This window comes from Marmota monax, unplaced genomic scaffold, assembly GCF_021218885.2.
Source record: "Marmota monax isolate L192 unplaced genomic scaffold, Marmota_monax_Labrador192_F-V1.1 WCK01_AAM20220418_F8-fsc00021, whole genome shotgun sequence".
Taxonomy (NCBI): Eukaryota; Metazoa; Chordata; class Mammalia; order Rodentia; family Sciuridae; genus Marmota; species Marmota monax.
Window position 1 is genome coordinate 6,041,338 of NW_026695228.1, and position 20,348 is coordinate 6,061,685.

At 31.9% G+C, this 20,348-nt stretch overlaps 1 protein-coding gene across 2 annotated transcripts in view; it reads left to right on the plus strand.

Annotated features, from left to right (window-relative positions):
* The window catches only part of Stt3b (STT3 oligosaccharyltransferase complex catalytic subunit B), a 91,554-nt gene that overhangs the window by 29,800 nt on the left and 41,406 nt on the right, over window positions 1–20,348 (plus strand). For both annotated transcript variants that reach the window (XM_046437452.2, XM_046437453.2), the window contains 2 exons: window positions 6,708–6,816; window positions 9,963–10,250. In XM_046437452.2, the coding sequence (XP_046293408.1) occupies window positions 6,708–6,816; window positions 9,963–10,250 (397 nt within the window). The remainder of the gene's footprint in view (window positions 1–6,707; window positions 6,817–9,962; window positions 10,251–20,348) is intronic.

Sequence of the window (20,348 nt, forward strand, 5' to 3'; positions counted from 1 at the left end):
TAGAAAAGAGTAGTTGTATGTCTCTTATTTGTTTTGCGTGACTTTTTTTCTTTTCTTTTTTCTTTTTGGTGGTGCTGAGAATTGAACCCAGGGCCTTGTGCATGTTAGGCAAGCACTTTACCAACTGAGCTATATTTCTTATTTAGTTGTAGATGGACACAATATCTTTATTTTGTTTATTTATTTATTTTATGTGGTGCTGAGGATTGAATCCAGTGCCCTCCACATGCTAGGTAAGCGTTCTACCACTGAGCCACAACCCCAGTCTCTCATATTTTTTTTTTTTAATTGGAATTTTAGTGCTACAACTGAGGCATCCTGGAAATTTGCATAAAAAAATAAAAACTATTCTTTTTGTAGTGAGAACTGAATCTATCACAGATTTGTGTTATGTTATAAATCTAGTTTTGGGCACTTCCAGTTTAATATTTATAAACATGATGAAGAATTATTATGTAGTCACTTGATCTTAAACCAGAATTTTTTATGAGATCCAAAGCAAACTTTCATATCATTTAGTTGAAGAATATTATTTAACCCCAAGGAAAACTTAAAAAAAAAATTCTTTTATGCATATCAGTCAAGTTTTGTACAAACTTAAGTCTGAACTTAATTTCTGTTGTCTTTTGAGTTCATGAACATTTTATTTGAAAAAAGATACTACTTTAAAAAGTATCCAGGAACTTACTCCATTTTGGAATTTATGTTGTTTATCTTTGTTAACTAAGTTTTACTTTGAACAAAATTGATATTTATTTGTATTTGTATTCTTGTTTAAATGTGCTTTGTTAACTAAGTTTTACTTTGAACAAAATTGATATTTATTTGTATTTATATTCTTGTTTAAATGCGTATATACACATAAATATACATACACACACATATATATATACATATATTTGTGATTGAAAAAATTGGCAGTTATAAGGGATGTCAAAAGGATAGAATGATGGGGGTGAAATACTACTTCTTATAAGTAGAACATTAAAAACTTGAAGTTTGTGAAATAGTCTAGATATCTCTGTTTTTAAGACACATGGATATTTTTTTCAAATTTTAAATTTAAAAGAATCTGGTGATAAATTACTAGAATTAGTAAACATGCAAGTTGTCTGGTTACACAGTCAATGTAAAAGTATCAACAGATTCCTGTCAACATGTCAAATTAAAAAAAAATAAATCATGCTAGCATTAAGGTGTGATTAATTCTAAGCAAACATGTTCAAGACCTCTAACATGAAATTATATACTTTCTGGAGAGACATAAAGAAGACCTAAAAAGAGAGAGAATCTGACCTAAATCAGTAAAGGAGATAATCTTACGGATTCATGGATTGGATGTATCTACATTATAAAGGTGTTAACTCTCCTTAATTGATTTGTAGAGTAAGTGAAATATCAGTTAAAAATCCTGCCAAATTTTTTGGGTAGAATTTATTTTAAACTTTCTGTGGATATTCAAAGAGACAAAACAAAAAGCACCAAATAAAAATGTTCTACCATATGTCAAGATTTAATTTAAAATTGTAGTAATAAAGATAGCATAATATTGTTGCAAGGACAGAGGTAAATAACATTTGGATGGAATATAGAATCCAGAAGCTGATTCAGACATTAGTAAACCCTAAATAGAGGTGGGACTATAGAAAGATGGAGAAAATAGTTATTTCAATAAATGATGTAGCAAATATAAGGAGGAAAACAATTAAAACTGAATCCCTATTTGCACTACATATAATAATCAATTTCAAGTATATTAAAAACTGAAGAAGAAAAGCTTAAACTATAAATTCTCCAATGGAGAAAGAAATTGGATATCCTGATGATCTTGGGGTTACAAAGGATTTTTCCCCGAAGAAAAATACTAGCTCTGTCATAAAAAGTGATAAATTTAGGCTTATGTCAAGAATTTCTGTTCCTTAAGTACCATTAAAAATGAAAAAAAAAAAAAAAAAGTCCTAGAATGAGGGAAGGTTACAACTCATAAAACTTGACAAAACAGCCCTGGTGATGATGTCTGTAATACCAGCTATTATGGAGGCTGAGGCAGGATGACTGCAAGTTTGAGGCCAGTCTGCAACTTAGACCCTGTCTCAAAATAGAGAGGACTAGGTTGTAGTGCAGTGGTAGTGCTTCCCTGGGTTCAATCCCCAGTACCACAAACAAATAAACCTGACAAAAGAATAGTACTCACAATATATGAAAAGTATTCAAATCAACCAAAAAAAAAAAGTGCAAAGTACTTAAAAAAAAATTTCTTTTTGTAGTTGTAGGTGGATAGAATGCCTTTATTTTATTTATTTTTTATGTGGTGCTGAGGATCAAACCCAGTGCCTCACACATGCTAGCAGGCGCTCTGCCACTGAGCTACAGCCCTATCCTGCAAAATGCTGATCACACTCCTCCCCACCCCAGGATGCATTATGGAAATGCAAATCAAAACTACAATGAAATATCAACATAGTCACTATTGGCAAAATTAAGAAACTTGATAATCCTAAATGTTGATGAGAGATTACTAAACGAATCTTGGGTGAGTATTTATTTATGTATCACCACAGGCAGGTAGTTAACTGTTGACCAGGGCAACTGATTAGTTGAGTGTTGTGTATAGGGTGGGGCATGAGTTTAGGGTACTGAGTTGTAGGTTCAAAAAGAAAATAGGGGACTGGGGTTGTGGCTCAGTAGTAGAGCACTCGCCTCCCACCTCCCATGTGGAGACCCTGGGTTAGATCCTCAGCACCACATAAAAATAAGTAAACAAAATAAAGACATTGTGTCCATGTATAACTTTAAAAAGGGCGGGGGATCACTACTAGCTGAAAAAGCTAAGTGAAATAAGAGTGTATTGCGCTTTATAGTCTTGTCATTTCATTTTCAGGATATAAGATGGGAAAGTCATAGGCTGCTGAAAAGAACATTTATAGAAGTGGGTAGAAAACTGGGCCAGAAAATAATAAAGAAGGAATAGTGACAATTCAAGTAGGAAGAAGTTATCTGAAAATTAAATAGCATGGTTATGTAGGGATCTGTAAGGGAGTTGTGGGAGCCTGAAAAAAAAAATGGGTACCAGGAATGACTTGATCATAAGGATAAACTAGGACTAAACACAAACTACTTTCATTTCTAATTTGCTTTTTGGTGTCCTAGCTAGGTTTTCAATAGAATCATAATGGGTTAGTTAACTTTTTAATTGTAGGCTTGAATCTCAGGAAATGTATAGTTAAATTGGTTATTTAACTTTGGGACCTATTTAATGTTAGCATCTGAGGAAGTGATTGGATCTCATCTCCATTTAAAAGCATTATGGAATCAGTTATTCATTCAGCATTTATTAAGAGGGTTGAACTATGTACTATGCTGGTGTTGGGAGACTCCATGGTACCTCCTCCATAGAGGTATTGAAAACAAGTGTGAAGTTGGTATTCCTGGCAAGCAGTAGGAAGAAAAGAAAAATACACTGAACCTTTTCTGATAGGTACAGGTTCTTTTAGAAATGTGCTGAAGTGTAAAGGGTGCGTTAACCAGACTGAAAGGGTGGCAATAGTGATGTAGGCATAGGGGATTCAGTCTAAAGATTCTGTGAAAGGAGGGGAGGAGGTGATTCTAGAGGACTGAAAGATGGGTGTATGGAAAGTAGGATAGTAGAATGGTATGAGATAAGACTGTATCTTATCTATGTATGAGCTAGAGAAAGTATAGTTTCAACCATTATGTTAAGAAGTCGAGGTTTTTTTCTCTTTAATGTTGAGAGCTAGGTAGACTTTGTATATATAGTTCAAGTTGAGAGTCAGATTATGCTCACTTTTGCATTTTGAAAGGACCTTCCTTCTGTGGCATGGTACACAGATTGGGGAATTAGAAGATTGACAGAATAGATGAAAGGTGACCAGGTAGAAACTATTTCAGTAAAAGACATTAGCTTGGATTGGAGTCCTAGTAACAGAGTAGAAAAATAGTGGACAGATTTACAAAGTATCTAGAAAGTAAAGTGACAGCCTTGTTAGGATTTGTGTATAGGATGTAAAAGAGAAGGAACTCTGAAGGATGACTCCTAAATTTATTTATTTTTTAAGTTAGGCAATAGAGAACATAATGTAGACATAGTGTGTGTATTTGTATTGAAGGTGTATGAGAAGCGTCTGATGGTGACATTAGTTGGATGTTGAGTTTGAGATGCCTTTGTGACATTCAAGGGGGAAAAAAGCACATACGCAGTTAGATAATGCTAGTTTGAACATGAGAAGAAAGGTCTAGGTGGGGAAATGTTAAGTCAGGAGCTAAAGGCCTGGGTGTGACTGATGTCTCTTGGGCAGAGATTTTAGAATGTACAGAAAGCAGAAATGGGCACTGGAGAGGTGGTGGGCAAAAAAAATCAGGAGACTACTATAGTCATAAAAGTCAAAGGAAGAGAGTAATTTGGTAAAGAGGGAGAATTATGTAAAGTCGAAAATGAAAAATACTCCTAGAAAATTTTGATGAAGTTGGGATCACATAGTTCCTGTTTTTAAAAACATGTTGTTAATCACATTTTGGGGTAAGTTTATTAAAATGAATAATTAGGTTGAAAATTTAAAACCTCAATTCTTGCCATTATCCTATAATTAAAATATTTTCACAAGTTTTGGAGGTATTACTTACTCTGTGTGTACTTATTTTCCTGTGGTGATTCTCTTCCTTCTGTAGTTTATTTATTGTTTATGAGCTCATCAGGGATGTTTAGGGGTTTTGTTTGTACTGTTATTTAGGTGTTGGAGTCTGTTTTTGATGATAGTTTTGTGGCTTAAGGATTCCTTATAAATTTAGACTGTACTCTTATGCATATTACAAAGGTTAGGTCTGCTTTTTTGTGGGTCTTTTTTTCCTTCAGAAAAATATGTCACTTCTGTGGTGGTGGATAAATCATTTTCCATCTTCTTTTACTGTATAGACTTTCCGTGGCCCTGTCTTTATAAGCAGAATAAATTCTTTATTCAGAAACAAAGTAGTTTGGATTTCCCATTCTAAGTTTAGCTTAGGTAAATACTTTTTTAGGTGGGAGGGTAACAATCCTAGTATTGTCTTAGTCATTCATGTTACTGACAAAAAAAAATTATTGTTTTATTTAAAATTCTGATTTTAAAAATTCTCTCCAAAATTTTGAATATATTACGGCACTGTCTTATAGCATCTAGTAGTTCTGCTGAGAAAAATATAGTATTAATCTGATGTTGTTATTCCTTTATAGAAAATCACCTTTTCTCTGAAGAAATGATTTTAAAGTACTTTATCCTTAGCATTTTGAAATTATTGGGTTTTGTGATCTCTGTTATAATTCATTCTTTGTAAAAATATTTATTTTTTAGTTGGACACAATATTTTTATTTGATTGATCAAAACCAGGGTCTCACACATGCTAGGCGAGTGCTCTACTGCTGAGCCACAACCCCAGCCCTATAATTCATTCTTTACTTTTGTCCAATAGACTGTTTAACCTAGCTTTGATTTTGTTTATCTCAACAACTTTGCCATTCACAAATCATAAATCTGTTTCATTAATTCTAATAACAGTACCTTCTAAGTACTTCAAATTGTTCACTATGTTATTTGTTGTTCACTCATTTTAGCTACCTTATGATGTGGGTGATATTGTTATCTCTGTTTTACAGATGAAGAAGGTAAGGCACAGAGAGCATAAGTAACTGGTTGGTTCAGTAGAGTCACAGCAAGATAAGCTAAGGTTCAAAATTAGGCAGTGTGACTCTAGAACCTGGACTTCTGACATCCAGGTTATACTTGTATCTCAGTCTACTGTAAAGGTTTTCTTCTTTCTGTTTCCTAAGATGATATTCTTTTTGCTAATTTTGTTCCTTACCTCTCATGGTGCTTATTTTCTCAAATGTTTGATTTTTAGGGTGTGCTCTTATTAGTATTTCATAAGTCTGTCTAAAAGTGCTACAAAATTGGCATGTAGTGATTGTTGTGGAGTTATGTTTTGCTGTTGGGAAAAATGTGTCAAACTGATTGGGGGCATGAGGATTTTCTGTGTATCTTGTGTGTCTAGCATTGTCCTACCTCTTACCTTATTTGACTAAAAGTAATTTCTTTTTAAGGCCATACGTATTCATGTTTTATAGTGCTATTTATTCTTATTTGTTTAGTACTATTATAGTTTTTCTTTTTGTAGTTTTTAGTGGTAAAGATATTTGGCAATTATGTTATATGCTGCTTATTTCATTTTTTAAATATATTTTTTTATTTTTATGTTTTTAATTTAATTTTATTTATATGTGGTGCTGAGAATTGAACCCAGTGCCTCATACATGCTTGGCAGCTCTCTAAGCCCTGTTTATTTTATTTTGATGCTATCTTTGTCTATGGTTTTAATTTTTTGAGAGTCGTGGACTGACTTGTTCCTATAATGAATTCTATTGAGTTACCACTTTTTTCACTCAAATTGTAACCCTCTGTCCTAGGTCAAGGAGTGACCACATATTAACTTGAGCCTTACTAGTTCTGTAGGCATAGTTTCTTGGGGCGGTGTGTGGGGGGGTGCTTTTAGTAATATTAGAGATATAAGTGTATTTCTTTACTTTTTAGGTAATTTATCTATTTGAGTTGGAGAAAAATACTATAAAAATATATATGTATAGCCACAAAATTTAACATAAAGAGCTATTTTTTTCTGTTAATTGGTTTTATAACATTGTTTTTCTCTTTTCTCTCAGGTTTAACTATAGATCAACACATCATCTTGCATCTCATGGGTTCTATGAATTTTTAAATTGGTTTGATGAAAGAGCATGGTATCCACTAGGAAGAATAGTAGGTGGTACTGTAAGTATATTAGTAGTTGTTTTTATTAATTGTAAAATTTTATGGTTACTTATGTAAATTGTTAATTGCTAAAGGGAAAGAGTTTCTTGAAAACTTTGTATAATTTACAACATTTTCTGTGGCTAATTACCCAGTATTTTCATAGATTCTTTTCTTGATAAATTTTCTCCCAACCTGTTTTTGTTTTGGGGTTAGTTCACAGTGGCCACTATTTCTAAATGGTAGAGGCTAGATAGGGATCTACTGTCACAGTGTATCTCAAGTTCAGATTGTTTTATTCTATTCTGTATCTCAAGTTTAGATTGTTTTATTCTATTCCGTAGCAACTTGGTTAATATAATTTAAGAATTTTGAGTATAAGAATTTTAAAGAGAAGGTGAAAGACAAGGCAGCTATTGAGGAAATCTTTGTTTGATTTTTTTTTTTCTTCCCCTTGATCAGTTTCACCAAAGGTTTGTCAGTTTCATTAAGTTTTCTTCTTAATCCAGAGAAACTTTGGCACTGTTGATTATCTGTTATATGTTTATTTTCTGTTAACTTCAATTTTTCTTCCATTTCTTTAAGTTTATTTTAATGTTCTTTTCCTGGTTTTTTGAGATGATCTGCTAAGTAATTTTCAAATTTTCTTTGTGTGAAAAGCTGTACTTTCACACTAATTACTATACTGTATCATGTTCTTCCATAAGTTTTGTTGTTTAGTATTTTCATTATCATTATGTTATTTTTTTTTAACTCTTGGGTTATTTCAAATTGTATTTAACTTCTAAACATAAGAAGATTTCACAGTTATCTTTCTTGATATTTCAAATGTTTTGCTGTTATACAACAAATTGTGTACAATTTGAACCCTTTAAATTGAGAAATTGTTTTGTGGCCTAGGATATATTCACACTTTGCATATGTCCTCTCTATTTAGAAACAACATGTTTTCCATTATAGTAAGGTGTTCTAATTTGGAGCATCTTATCCTGATGTAAATAGAGATGAAGACACACTAAAGTAATTGTGATAGTCTCCATTGTGAATTAGAGAGGTATTAAATGGTAGCGGTGATGGTCAATGTCTATTACCTGTAGTTCTTATGGTGCTAATCTTACAGGCCTGATTGATGGCTATAATTTGTTTCCTTCAATTTTATAACTTTTTATCTTGAATTCATCTTCACTGGAGGCCTGTTGTACTTGTACTTAAGGAGTCCTGGGATTTAGGGCCAACCCTGTAATAATCTTTGTCTTCAGATCATTAGGGGTTTCATCACTGGTTTTAGAACATTTTTAGAGGTTATTTCTCAACTTAAGATTTCTTAAACCTAATGTTATAATAAATTTGGAACCTGCATTCACACGTTTCAGTGAGTTTTTTATTTCTCCTTTAGGACTTAGTTTCTGTTCAAAGCTGTGGAAGAAAGGCAAAGTTCCTTACTGCTTCACTTGTTGGATGAGTAGAATTTGTCTAGTTTAGTTTCATGAACAGGACCTGACTTTGTGCTGAGAATAAGGTCTCTCTGATCCTTCTGTTGGGTGAAAACCCTCTGACCCTAGTTCCTGAGGTCTCTATCAAGTCTGGGTTGTTGGTCCCCCCCACCGCTTCTTTTCCTTCCTTTTATGGGCTACCATAACATTAGTACCTACTTTGAATTTCATCTATATTTTTGATCTCTGGAAAATTGCCTTGTTTTTTAATTGAATGTGGCTTTGTTTGTTTGTTTCTGGGATTTTATTTTTTTGTTTTGGGTCCTTCCATGTAGTACTTTTATGTATTTTAGTCTGTTAGCTGTTGCTCAGTTGGCCATATTATATGGACATATTGAATTATCTTAAGAAGTGTTTTCACATTCATTTCCATTTTCTTACATGATTGCTGACAAAATCATATAGTGGGACCTAGTGTTGAATGTGAAATGAAAGAAAATTTCTGTTTTGTAAGAATGATGATAAATTACTATATTTTTTCTTCCTTCCTTGAGTCCCTTTCTTCTTCCATGCATTAGTTAGGTATTGAGGATCCACTTTGTCCCAGTTATTATTCTTAAAACTGTGGGGAAAATTCTTGCCATTCTGGAACTTATGTTATTGTGAGAGTGGGCACTTAATAGTTGATAAATAGTATGTCAAATGATGACAAGTGTTACAGAGAAAAAGCAAGGGAGTGAGTTGAAGACTATAGGGCAGGGGGATTTGCAATTTCAAATAGTATAGTCAAAATATGGAATTTATAATTTTATCTTTGTAATTTTAGATATGGAAAAAAAGGAGTCTTGGGAGTTAGCTAGGGATGCAGATGTAAATGCACATTTTAATCACCAAGGAAAAGCTAAAAATAAAATTTACCATTGTTTGAATCTTCTTAATGTTTCTCTTTTGGATAAACATGATTTTAACTGTTAACTGGCCATTTCTTATATATTATTTCCCTTCCATTCCTAAATACTTTGACATAAAATCTTCAACCTTTCAGAAATCTCATAAAGTTATCTTTGAATTCACCAACTGGTCCTTCTTTTCTTAGCTAGAATTGTTTGCTTTCCAAATCTTGAGCTTAAAAGGAAGGCAGAGTTATTTATAAATGCTAACTAAACATATCTAAACATATTTTACATACAACTTTGTTTTGTCTCCCTTTTCTCCTTTTCTTATATGCATACAGTATGAACAAAATTGAAGTGTGTTAAAAATCCCAATCTTTAGGATAGGTTAAATTGAAACACTATTTTAGGAGTGAGAGAAAGAATAAGTGGAATCATTAAAAAAAAGTTTACCTGTAGTTTAGCTTTGTTAAAAAATTTTAATTTTAATCATTGTTTCATATTCTTTTTTTAAAAAAATATTTTTTTAGTTGTAATTGACACAATACCTTTATTTTATTTATTTATTTATATGTGGTGCTGAGGATTGAACCCTGGGCCTCGCACATGCTAGGTGAGCGCTCTTGTGCTGAGCCACAACCCCAGTCCTATTTCATATTCTTTTTTATCTAATCAGAAAAGATTTTATTTTGTACTACGTAAAAATGGCAATCTTTTTTGACACTTATTCTCAAATTTACTGTAAACAATTTGTAATATTATAAAGAAGAGAATGAATGTTAACATTTTTATACACCTCATTTTATATGTAATTACATTTCCCATTCTTTTTTCTTCCTAGGTTTATCCAGGGTTAATGATAACAGCTGGCCTTATCCATTGGATTTTAAATACATTGAACATAACAGTTCACATAAGAGATGTATGTGTATTCCTTGCACCAACTTTTAGCGGCCTTACATCTATATCTACTTTCCTGCTTACCAGAGAACTTTGGAACCAAGGAGCAGGACTTTTAGCTGCTTGTTTTATTGCTATTGTACCAGGTTACATATCTCGGTCTGTAGCTGGATCCTTTGATAATGAAGGCATTGCTATTTTTGCACTTCAGTTCACATACTACTTATGGGTAAGTAACACTTAATGATTTGCTACCATTAATGCCTATGACCTTTCCGCTGAAACGCCTGAGATTGTACACTTTTGTGTTTTACTACTTGTAGTTCCATACAAAATCTTTATTATTATTCTTAGTAAATTTAATAATAGGTAACAACTTAAAATATGTCAGGCACTATTTTTTCTACATTATTAGATAAATTTGTGTGTGTGTATATACATTTTTGAATATTTCACAATAATCCTGATATTAATTTAGAGGTGATAATAACAGTTATTCTTTCTTTATAAGTCATACCTCCAAAACAGGGGCTATCACAAAACAACATGTGATGTTTGTGTGTGTTTGGAGGGAGAGAGGTCAGAAATAGAAAAAAGAAAGAAAATAGTTTGGCTTGAAATTTTTAAATTCTGTTTTAGAAACTCGCAGTGTTTATTTTGCTATTGACAAATTATTTAAATTTGGTTAATTTTTTCTGCATATAATATGATGCTGCTTCTTATTGTGTTCAACTCAGAGCTTGAATTTATGTATTATTTTAGCTTTAACTTATGCGTTCTACTTTTTCAGTGATAGACATTGCCCAAAAGCTTTGTGTATCAGTACTTTTTAAATTAAGGATGTTTTAACGAAATGAGGGGATGGCAGCATGTTTTGTTTTTTCCTTCTTTAAAAATTATTTAATGTTACGTAAAATCAGTTGGCTAGTAGATATTTGTGCTCTGGCCTGAAATTCCAGAAGAGAATGTTGTAGTATGATTAATAGAGACGGTGTCTTGATCTTATGTTTTAAAAGAGAAAAAAGAAAAGCACCCCTGGAGATAAATATAATAGCAAGCAGTAGGATGTTGCCAGTGCTGCTGTATTCATCAAAAAATGTTTTTAAAAACTCTTCTCATTTATTATGAGCAGCTGAGAAAAAAATTTTAAATTTGAAATCTGTTTAATACCATTTAATAAACATAATTTTTAATTATAAAAATAATACATATAAGCTGGACGCGATGGCACATGCGTCTTGGGAAGCTGAGTCAGGAGAACCTCAAGTTCAAAGCAAGCCTCAGCAACTGCGAGGCACTAAGCAGCAAGTCAGTGAGACACCATGTCTGTAAGTAAACTACAAAATAGGGCTAGGGATGTGGCTCAGTGGTCAAGTGTCCCTGAGTTCAATCCCTGGTACCAAAAATAATAATACATTTTCTACCTGGTATTATCAAGATGTAAGTTGCAGTAGAATAGGCATGATAAATCTTTTATGTAAATTTTAAAGAATACAAACTATCCTATCTTTGTTTATACCTGTTTATAATGAAAGTACAAAATATGGTATATGTTCTTCATATACCCTACTTTGATTATAGTGTTTTTTTCCTGAATCTGCTTGGGTGATCGAGAAAGCAGAATTAAAGGAGCTTCAACTTATTGTAGTTAAAACTTTTTTTTTTTTTTTTTTTTAAACAGATAATCTGAAGCAAACACAGTATTTTAATTTGAAAGTCTGGATAGCTAGGCTGATATATTCTCTAATGAATTAGGGGGAAAAAATGTCCTGTTTGTGCAAAATTTTAAACAACAGAAAGAAAAAAAAACCCAAGGTAACTATCATTTACATTTGGGCACATTTTTTTAAAAGTTATACTCTTTAGAAATACAAAAATGGCATGTATGCTTATTTTCTTTTAATGTATGCGTCTGAACCATTAAAATTATGTCCTAAACTATTTTCCATATTTTTAAAAATTTTCAAAATTGAGATGAAATTCATATAATATGCTGAGCACTGTGACTGAGCTGTGACTGAGGTAGAAGGATATAAATCCAAAACCAGCTTCAGCAATTTAACAAGGCTCTGAGCAACTTAGTAATATCCTGTCTCAAAATCTTTTTCCTCGAAATAAAAACATATTCTTGAAACTAGCCAGAGCAAGTAGGTAAAAGAAAGAAATTGAAAGGATATGAATAAGAAAAGAAGAGCTCAAACTTGTTTGCTGATAACATGATTCTATACTTAGAAAATGCAAAAATCTCTACCAGAAAATTTCTAGAACTCATAAATGAATTCAGCAAAGTAGCAAGATACAAAATTAACATTGAGAAATCAACTGTGTTCCTGTACTCCAGTGACTAATCAGCTAAAAGAGAAATTAGAAAAACCATTCCATTCACAAGAGACTGGGAATCAATCTAATAAAAGAGGTGAAGGATCTCTACAAGGGAAACTAGAAAACACTAAAGAAAAAAATTGAGGAAGAACTTTAGAAGATGAAAAGATCTCCCATGTTCTTGGATAGGTAGAATTAATATTGTCAGAATGGCCATACTACCCAAAGTGCTATACAGATTTAATGCAATTCCTATCAAAATTCCAATTATGTTCTTCATAGAAATAGAAAAAGTAATCATGAAATTCATTTGGAAAAATAAAAAGTCCAGAATAGCCAAAGTAGTTTTATAGCAAGAAATGCAAAGCAGGAGGCATCACAATACCATATCTTAAGTTATACTACAAGAGTTGTAGTAACAAAAACAGCATGTTATTGACACCAAAACAGGCCAGAAGACCAATGGAATAAAGTAGAAGACACACAGGCAAACCCACATACAGTTACCTCATACTAGACAAAGATATCAAAAAACACACATCGGAGAAAAGATACCCTCTTTAACATGAAAGAAACTTAACTCCCATCTCTCACTCTGCACAAAACTCAAAAGTTGATCAAAGACATAGGAATTAGACCAGAAATCCTGCACATACTAGAAGAAAAGGTAGGCCCAACACTTCAACATATTGGCTCAAAAACTGACTTTCTTAACAAGATTCCTAAAATGCAAGAAGTAAAAATTTAAAAAATCAATAAATGGGAGGGCATCAAACTAAAAAGCTGCTTCACAGCAAAGAAAACAATCAGGTGTGAAGAGAGAGCCAACAGAATGGGAGAAAATCTTTGCCACTTATTCCTCAGATAGTACATTAATACCCAGAATAAACAAAGAACTCAAAATTAAAAAACAAGTAAAACCAGTCAGTAAATGGGCAAAGGAAAGGAATAAAACAGACACTTCTCAAAAGAAGAAATACAAATGGTTAAAAATATATGAAAAAATGTTCAACATCTCTAGCAATTAGAGAAATGCAAATTAAAACTACACCTATATTACATAACTCCAGTCAGAACGGCAGTTATCAAGAATACAAGTCACAATAAACATTGACAAGGATGGGGGAAAAGTTACACCCATACATTGCTGTTGGGACTCCAAATTGGTGCAACCACTCTGGAAAGCAGTAGGGAGATTCCTTTGGAAAACCTGGAATGGAATCATTTGACCTAGTTATCCCACTCATTGGCATATAAACCCAAAGGACTTAAAATCATCATACTATAGTGATGCAACCACATCATTGTTTATAGCAGCACAATTCACAATAGCTAAGCTATGGAACCAACCTAGGTACCCTTCAACAGATAAATGGGTAAAGAAAATGTGGTATATATACACAATGGAGTATTACAGAGCCATTACAAAGAATGACTTTATGATATTTGCCAGTAAATGGATAGATTTGGAGACTATCTGCTAAGTGAAATAAGGCAATCCCCCAAAACCATAGTTTGAATATTTTTGCTGATATGTGAAAGCTAATCCACAATAAGAGGGGTTAGGGGAGAATAGAAGTTCAGTAGCTTAGAGAAAGGGGAATGAAAGGAAGGGAGGAGGGATAGGAAACACAGTGGAATGAATTTGACATAATTTTCTTGTATATGTAGATTAAGAGTTTGAGGTTCATTGGATTTGGAAATCCGGTCACTAAAACATCATGTGATGAAAAATGCTAACCTTTCTTCACTGAATTACCCACCTTGATAGCTTCGTGAGACTATCAATTGGCTATACCTCTGGATCTATTTAGAAACTTTTCTGTTCTGTTGATCTGTATGTATCTATCTTTACTACAGTATACCATGTTGTATTGATTGGTTTATAGAAGCTTCTGGAATCGGATTGCATAAATAATGCAGCTTTGTTCTTTTTCAGAATGATTTTTGGTCCTAATTGCTTCATGTAAATTTTAGAATCACATTATTAACTTCTAATAAAAGCTTTCTGGGATATGATTTTGGAGAGCATTGATTCTGTAGATCAGTTTGGGGAGAATTGTTTTGCTGGTATTCTAATCCATCCATGAATGGGATATTTTATTAGCTCTTATTTGATTTATTTTAGTTTTTGTTTTAATTTTTCTAGCTCATTAGATTAGTAACTGAGATCTCTTCTAATAACATCTAGAGCTGTGAATTTCCCTCTGTACCTCACAGGTTTTTTAAATAGCAAAATAATTTGTGTATCATAAAGTTTACTCTTTAAACTAAACGTACAGTTCAGTGGCTTTTAGTGTATTTACCTTGCATATATTTACATCACTGTTACCAATATTATAGAACATTTTTATCACAGCAAAAGGAGCACCAGTCTACTATTGTTCACTTCTCATTGCTGCATCCCCTCACCCACTAAGAACAAATAATCTACGTTTTGCCTGTATGAATTTGCCTATCCTGGAATTCTATGTACATGGAATCATAATATGTAGCATTTTATATCTGGCTTCTTTCACCTAATGGGATTTTCAAGTTTGATTTATTTTGTATCATACATCAATACTTCATTTCTATTTATGGGTTACAATATTTCATTGTGTGAATTATTGCAATGTGTGTATTTTTCATTTGAAAAAAATTCGGATTATTTTTTCCTATTGGTTATAACAAACAATGCTCTATGAACTTTTATGAACACATTTTGGACAAATGCAGATATTTGTGTACAAGTTTCTGTGTAGAAATTTTATAAATTTTGCTATGCAGTGTTTTCATTGTAGTTTCTTTTTCATTAGTATTTCTTTTTCAATCTTTTTTCTATCTCTTTCCGGGGGTTTAGGGATAGAAAAGGGGTTGGGGATTATATGTCCTAAATATGAGTATAAGCTCTATCACTGAATTACAACCCTGTTCCTAAATTGAAATGTTTTCTAATTTCCCCAGTAACTGATAGTGTCACTAAGGGGACTTGAGTTTTCTACCCTTCTCTAAATCTCTCATGACAACCCATTGTGGTTCCACAGGAAGGAGCTTATGAATGGAAACACCTGTATCTGAATCCACAGTTGGGACATCCTAACATTTGCTTATTTATTTGCCTTGTTACTTTAGTTTTATAAGTTTAAGGAAACTTAAATATTTTGTACATTAGCCATGATTTTTTCCTCATTGTTGGAGTGACAATAACATTCTGTGTTGCAGCTTCATGTGTTCTAAGCACAAGAAGAATTCACCAGATCTTTAGTATTGTGAGCCAAAACACGAGATGGCCTGTGTTTATAGATCTAGAACAATACTTTCCACTAGAACTTTCTGTGATATGAAAATGTTCTCTGTTTACTCCATTTAAGAAGTTATTTAATGGTCATATGCATGTGGCATTTTTTTGGTGTGGATCTTAGGTGTTTGAGTATTGCCTAGGTAAAATAATTTAATTTTATCTTTAAAATGTCCTAAATATTTATTTCTTTTAAAGCAATTAAGAAATGTTAACTTGTTCTGAAACCAAAGGATCTCAGAACTTGTGATAATTATTATGTCAAGTTATTGCTCAACAATACCCTAAACCCAATTAAAAAATGCTTTCCAAAAAGTTCTGTGTAAGCCAATCATTTGGATTCACTTAAATTTTCCTCTGGATTTGTCCATTACGTAAAAGACAAATTATTTGTAAATGGCAGTGGAATGTAGTTTTTATGCTACACCTAGGCTATAGCTAGTTTTGCCCTTTTTTCCAATTTAAATTCTTCTCAAACTTTAAAATTTAATTATAGGTTGTACATTTAATGTTATGTATTTTGAGAATAATAAACCTCATCACCAAGCCCAAGTTTATCCAGATTTTTTTGTTTTCTATAAATTTTATAATTTATATATATAATATAATTTATTATATTTATATATGTAATCCATTTTGAGGTGGGTTTTGTGAAAGGTAAAAATCTGTGTCTAAATTTATTACTTTTATGTATGGATGTCCAGTTATTTCAGCCCCATTTTAAAAAAAAAAATCATCCTTTATAGAATTGCCATTGGTTTTGGTTAAAGACCGATTGATTTTTTTTTTTTTTTTTTTTGTGGGTCTATTTCTAGGCTACATACTGTTCCATTGATCTGTTTGTTTTTCCTACAATATAATGCTGTTTTGATTACTATAGTTTTATAAGTCACAAAGTCAAGTATTATCAGTACTGTGATATTGTTTCTTTTTTTCTTTCTTTTTTGTGGTGCTAGGGATCAAACCCAGGGCCTTGTGCATGGGAGGTGTGATGTTCTTGTTATTCAATATTGTGTTGGCTTTTCTGGGTCCTTTGCCTTTCCATGTAAACTTTTAAATTTTTGGTATTTGTATTTTTAACCAAAACATATTTTACAATATTGAATCTTTCTATTATAAACATGGAATATCCATCTATTTAGATCTTTAATTTCTTTAATCAGAGTTTGCTGGTTTTCTTTATATTTTATATATATTCTGATAGTCATTCCTAAGTATTCATTTTTTATGTGTGCTTATACGTACTGTGCTCAAAATGGTATTTGTTTTTAATTTTCTATTCTGGTTGTTCATTGCTGGTATATTGATGTTTGTGAACTAACCTTGTATCCTAAGTGTAATCACTTAGTAGTTAACAATAGTTTTTTGATTCTTTGGGATTATCTGTGAAGAAGTGTCAACTTGATTTCAGTCTGTATCCCTTTTATTTCCTTTTCTTATCTAAATGCATTTACTAAGACTTCAGTACTATATTGGAAGTGATGAGACAAGACAACCTTGTTTTGTCCCCATCTCAGAGGGAAAACATAATTATGAATTTATATCTAGACTTTTATTGATCTAGATGAATGTACTTAACCTCATTGTACACTGTCTTAATTATTATAGTTTGATAGTACATTTTAAAATTGGGATGTACTATAGATTTTTATGTATTTATAATGTATCCTGTGACTTTGATAAACTTAGGTGTTAAATTTGTTTTATCTTCTAGATTTTAATACATAATAAGATCATGTTATCTGCAGAAAGGTGGGAGGAGTTTATTGCTGCTTTTCCAACATGCATACCTTTACAGTAATTTTTTTTTTCCTTGCCTAATTGTACTGAGTAGGACCTCTTAATACCATGTTGATTAGAAATAAAATGGATATTCTTTCCTTCTGATTTTAAGCAGAAAACATTCAGGCTTTTATCATGAAATATTATATAGCTGTGGGTTTTTGAAAGATGTCCATTGTCATAACTTAACAAAGTGTTCTTCATTTTAGGTTTGAGAGTTTTTATAATGAATGGGTGTTAGATTTTATCAAATGTCTTTTGAGGTGATCACATAGTTTTGTCCTATTTTATATTAATTTATGGTTTATCAGCCTCAACATTATTAATATTTTGAGCCAGGTAATATTTTATTATTTCTTATGCTTGTGTATAGTAGGATATTTAGGAAAAGTAGGATGTTTAGGAGCATTGCCTCTATACAATAAATACCAGCCAGCTGCACACCCATCCTCTCCTCTAGTTGTAACAGCCAGAATGTCTCCAGAGGTTGCCTGATGTTCCCTAGGATTGAAAATTTACCCCCAGTAGGCAGTCACTGCCTTGATTATTTTCAGATGTCAAAACAGTTTTGTACTTCTGAACTAAACTCCATTTATTCAAGATGTATGATCTGGATTTATATTGCCTATATTTTGTTAAGTAATGCTTATATATTGATGAGGGATATTGGCCTGCAGTTTTCTTTTCTTGTAATGTCTTTGGCTTTAGTATCAGAATTATAAAAGACTCCTAAAATAAGTTAGGGTAATGTTTTCTCCTATTTTCTGAGTTTTTATAGGATTGGTATTTGTTCTTTAACATTGAATTCACCATTGGACTTATGAAGACTTTAGTTACTAATTCTATTTTGAAATGACACAGTTCTGGTCTGATTTTTGTCTTCATGAATAATTTGACAATGTGTATCTGCTTTGAAGCTTTTGTTTCATCTGAGTGGTCTAATTTATTGGCAGAAATTATTCATAACAGTCTTATTTTAATTTTTGCACAGTCTGTCTTGATGTCTCTTTTCTTTCTGGTATTGGTAATTTCTATCTTCCCTTGGTTAGTCTGGCTGGCTTCATGTAACTTTTGGTTTCATTGATTTTTTTTTTTTTTCTGTTGTATTGATTTCTTGGTGTTTATGATTTACTTCTACTTTTCATTTGGTTTGGTTTTTTAAAATCTATTTCTATTTTCCTAATATAACCATTAAAATATATATATACTATAATTACTGCTTTTGCTGTCCTCTGTATCTAATATGTTGTGTTTTCATTGTCACATAATTCAAGATATTTCAAATTTATTTTCTTCCTTTGACTTATGTGTTCTTCAGAAGTATGTTAATTTCCAAATATTTGGAGAGTTCCCAGAATATTTTTTTCTTGTTGATTTCTATTTCTATTGTTAAAGAACATATTTTCCAATCCTTTTAAATATATTGAGGCTTGTCTTATGGTTTAGCAAATTATGGCAAATACAGGCAGGCCACCCACTTTTATAAATAAAAGTCTTACTGGAACATAGCCCTGGTCATCACATTATACATTGTTTATGCTTTTTTTCCTATTGCAGTGACAGATTTGAGTTGTCAGAGATATGGCCCCTAAACTTATATGTTTACTGCTTTGTGTGTTCAAGAAAATTGCTGAACCCTCGATTAGCATGAAATCTATCTTTTTTAAAGTTCTGTCAACTGCTGAGAGGTAGTTATTGAAATATTCAACCACAAAAATATTGTCAGTTTTTGTTTCTGTTTTATGAATTTAAGTATCTATATTAGGTCCTTATACACTTGAAATTTTTACATTTTCCTGGTATATTGACCCATCTATTGTAATGAATCCTTTCTTACAGTGAAATAGTTTTGTCTCTAGAAGTATTCCTTGTCTTAAACCTGGTTTGACTGCTACCAAGTTGCTACTCTGATTTATTTCACAGCTTCTCTCATCTCATTCTTTAAATTCAAACTATTTGTGTCTCTGAATTTAAAGGTTTCGTAGACTATGTATAGTTAGATCATGCTTTTTTAAAATTCATCTAGACCATCACTGCCTTTTGATCGGAGCATTTTTAGTTCATTCACATTTAATGTAGTTTTTGTTAAATGATTTGCTTTGCATGAGCCATTTATGGTTTTCTTTTGTGTTAAAATGTATTTTTAACTGTCATTTTAATTACTCTTTTTTTAAGCTTTGTTATTTATACTGGTTGATGTAGAGAACTGAGAACAGTCTGCTTCAGATTAATACAAACATAATTGTGATAAAATAATAGCAGCTCTGCTATAACACAACTTTATTTTTTCCCTCTTCTGTGGTATTATATGAATGCTATTTCTCTAACAGTACAGATTATAATAAAATATTTATATAATTTTTACCAGTAAATTAAGAAGAGAAAAAATGTAGAGTCTTACCTGTTCTTCATGTTTACCATTTCCATTGCCCTCATTTTTTTCTTTTGGGTCTGGTCTGGGTTTACTTTAGTATCAGCCTAAAGGACTTCCCTTTGTATTTCTTGTAGGACAAATCTGCTAATAATAGAATCTGTCAATTTTGTCTTCATTTTTTTCACTTTTTAAAAACTATTGTGAGACACAAATTTTTTGTTTTGACTGTTTTTAAGTATACATTTTAGTGGCAGTATGTACATTCATATTGGGCACTGATCACAATCATCTATCTACAGAATACTCTTTATCTTGAAAAACTGAAACTCTGTAGCCATTTAACAATTATTCCCTCCCACTGCCAGCTCCCAGCAATCACCATTCTACTTTCTGCCTCTCTGACTTTGGCTATTCTAAGTACTTCCTAAAGTGGAATTATACAATATTTTGTCTTATTTAGCTGGCTTATTTCCCTTAGTATAATGTCTTCAAGGTTCATCCATATTGTAACATGTCAGAATTTCTTTTCTAAAGTTGTGATAATATTCCATTATTCGTATATACCACAT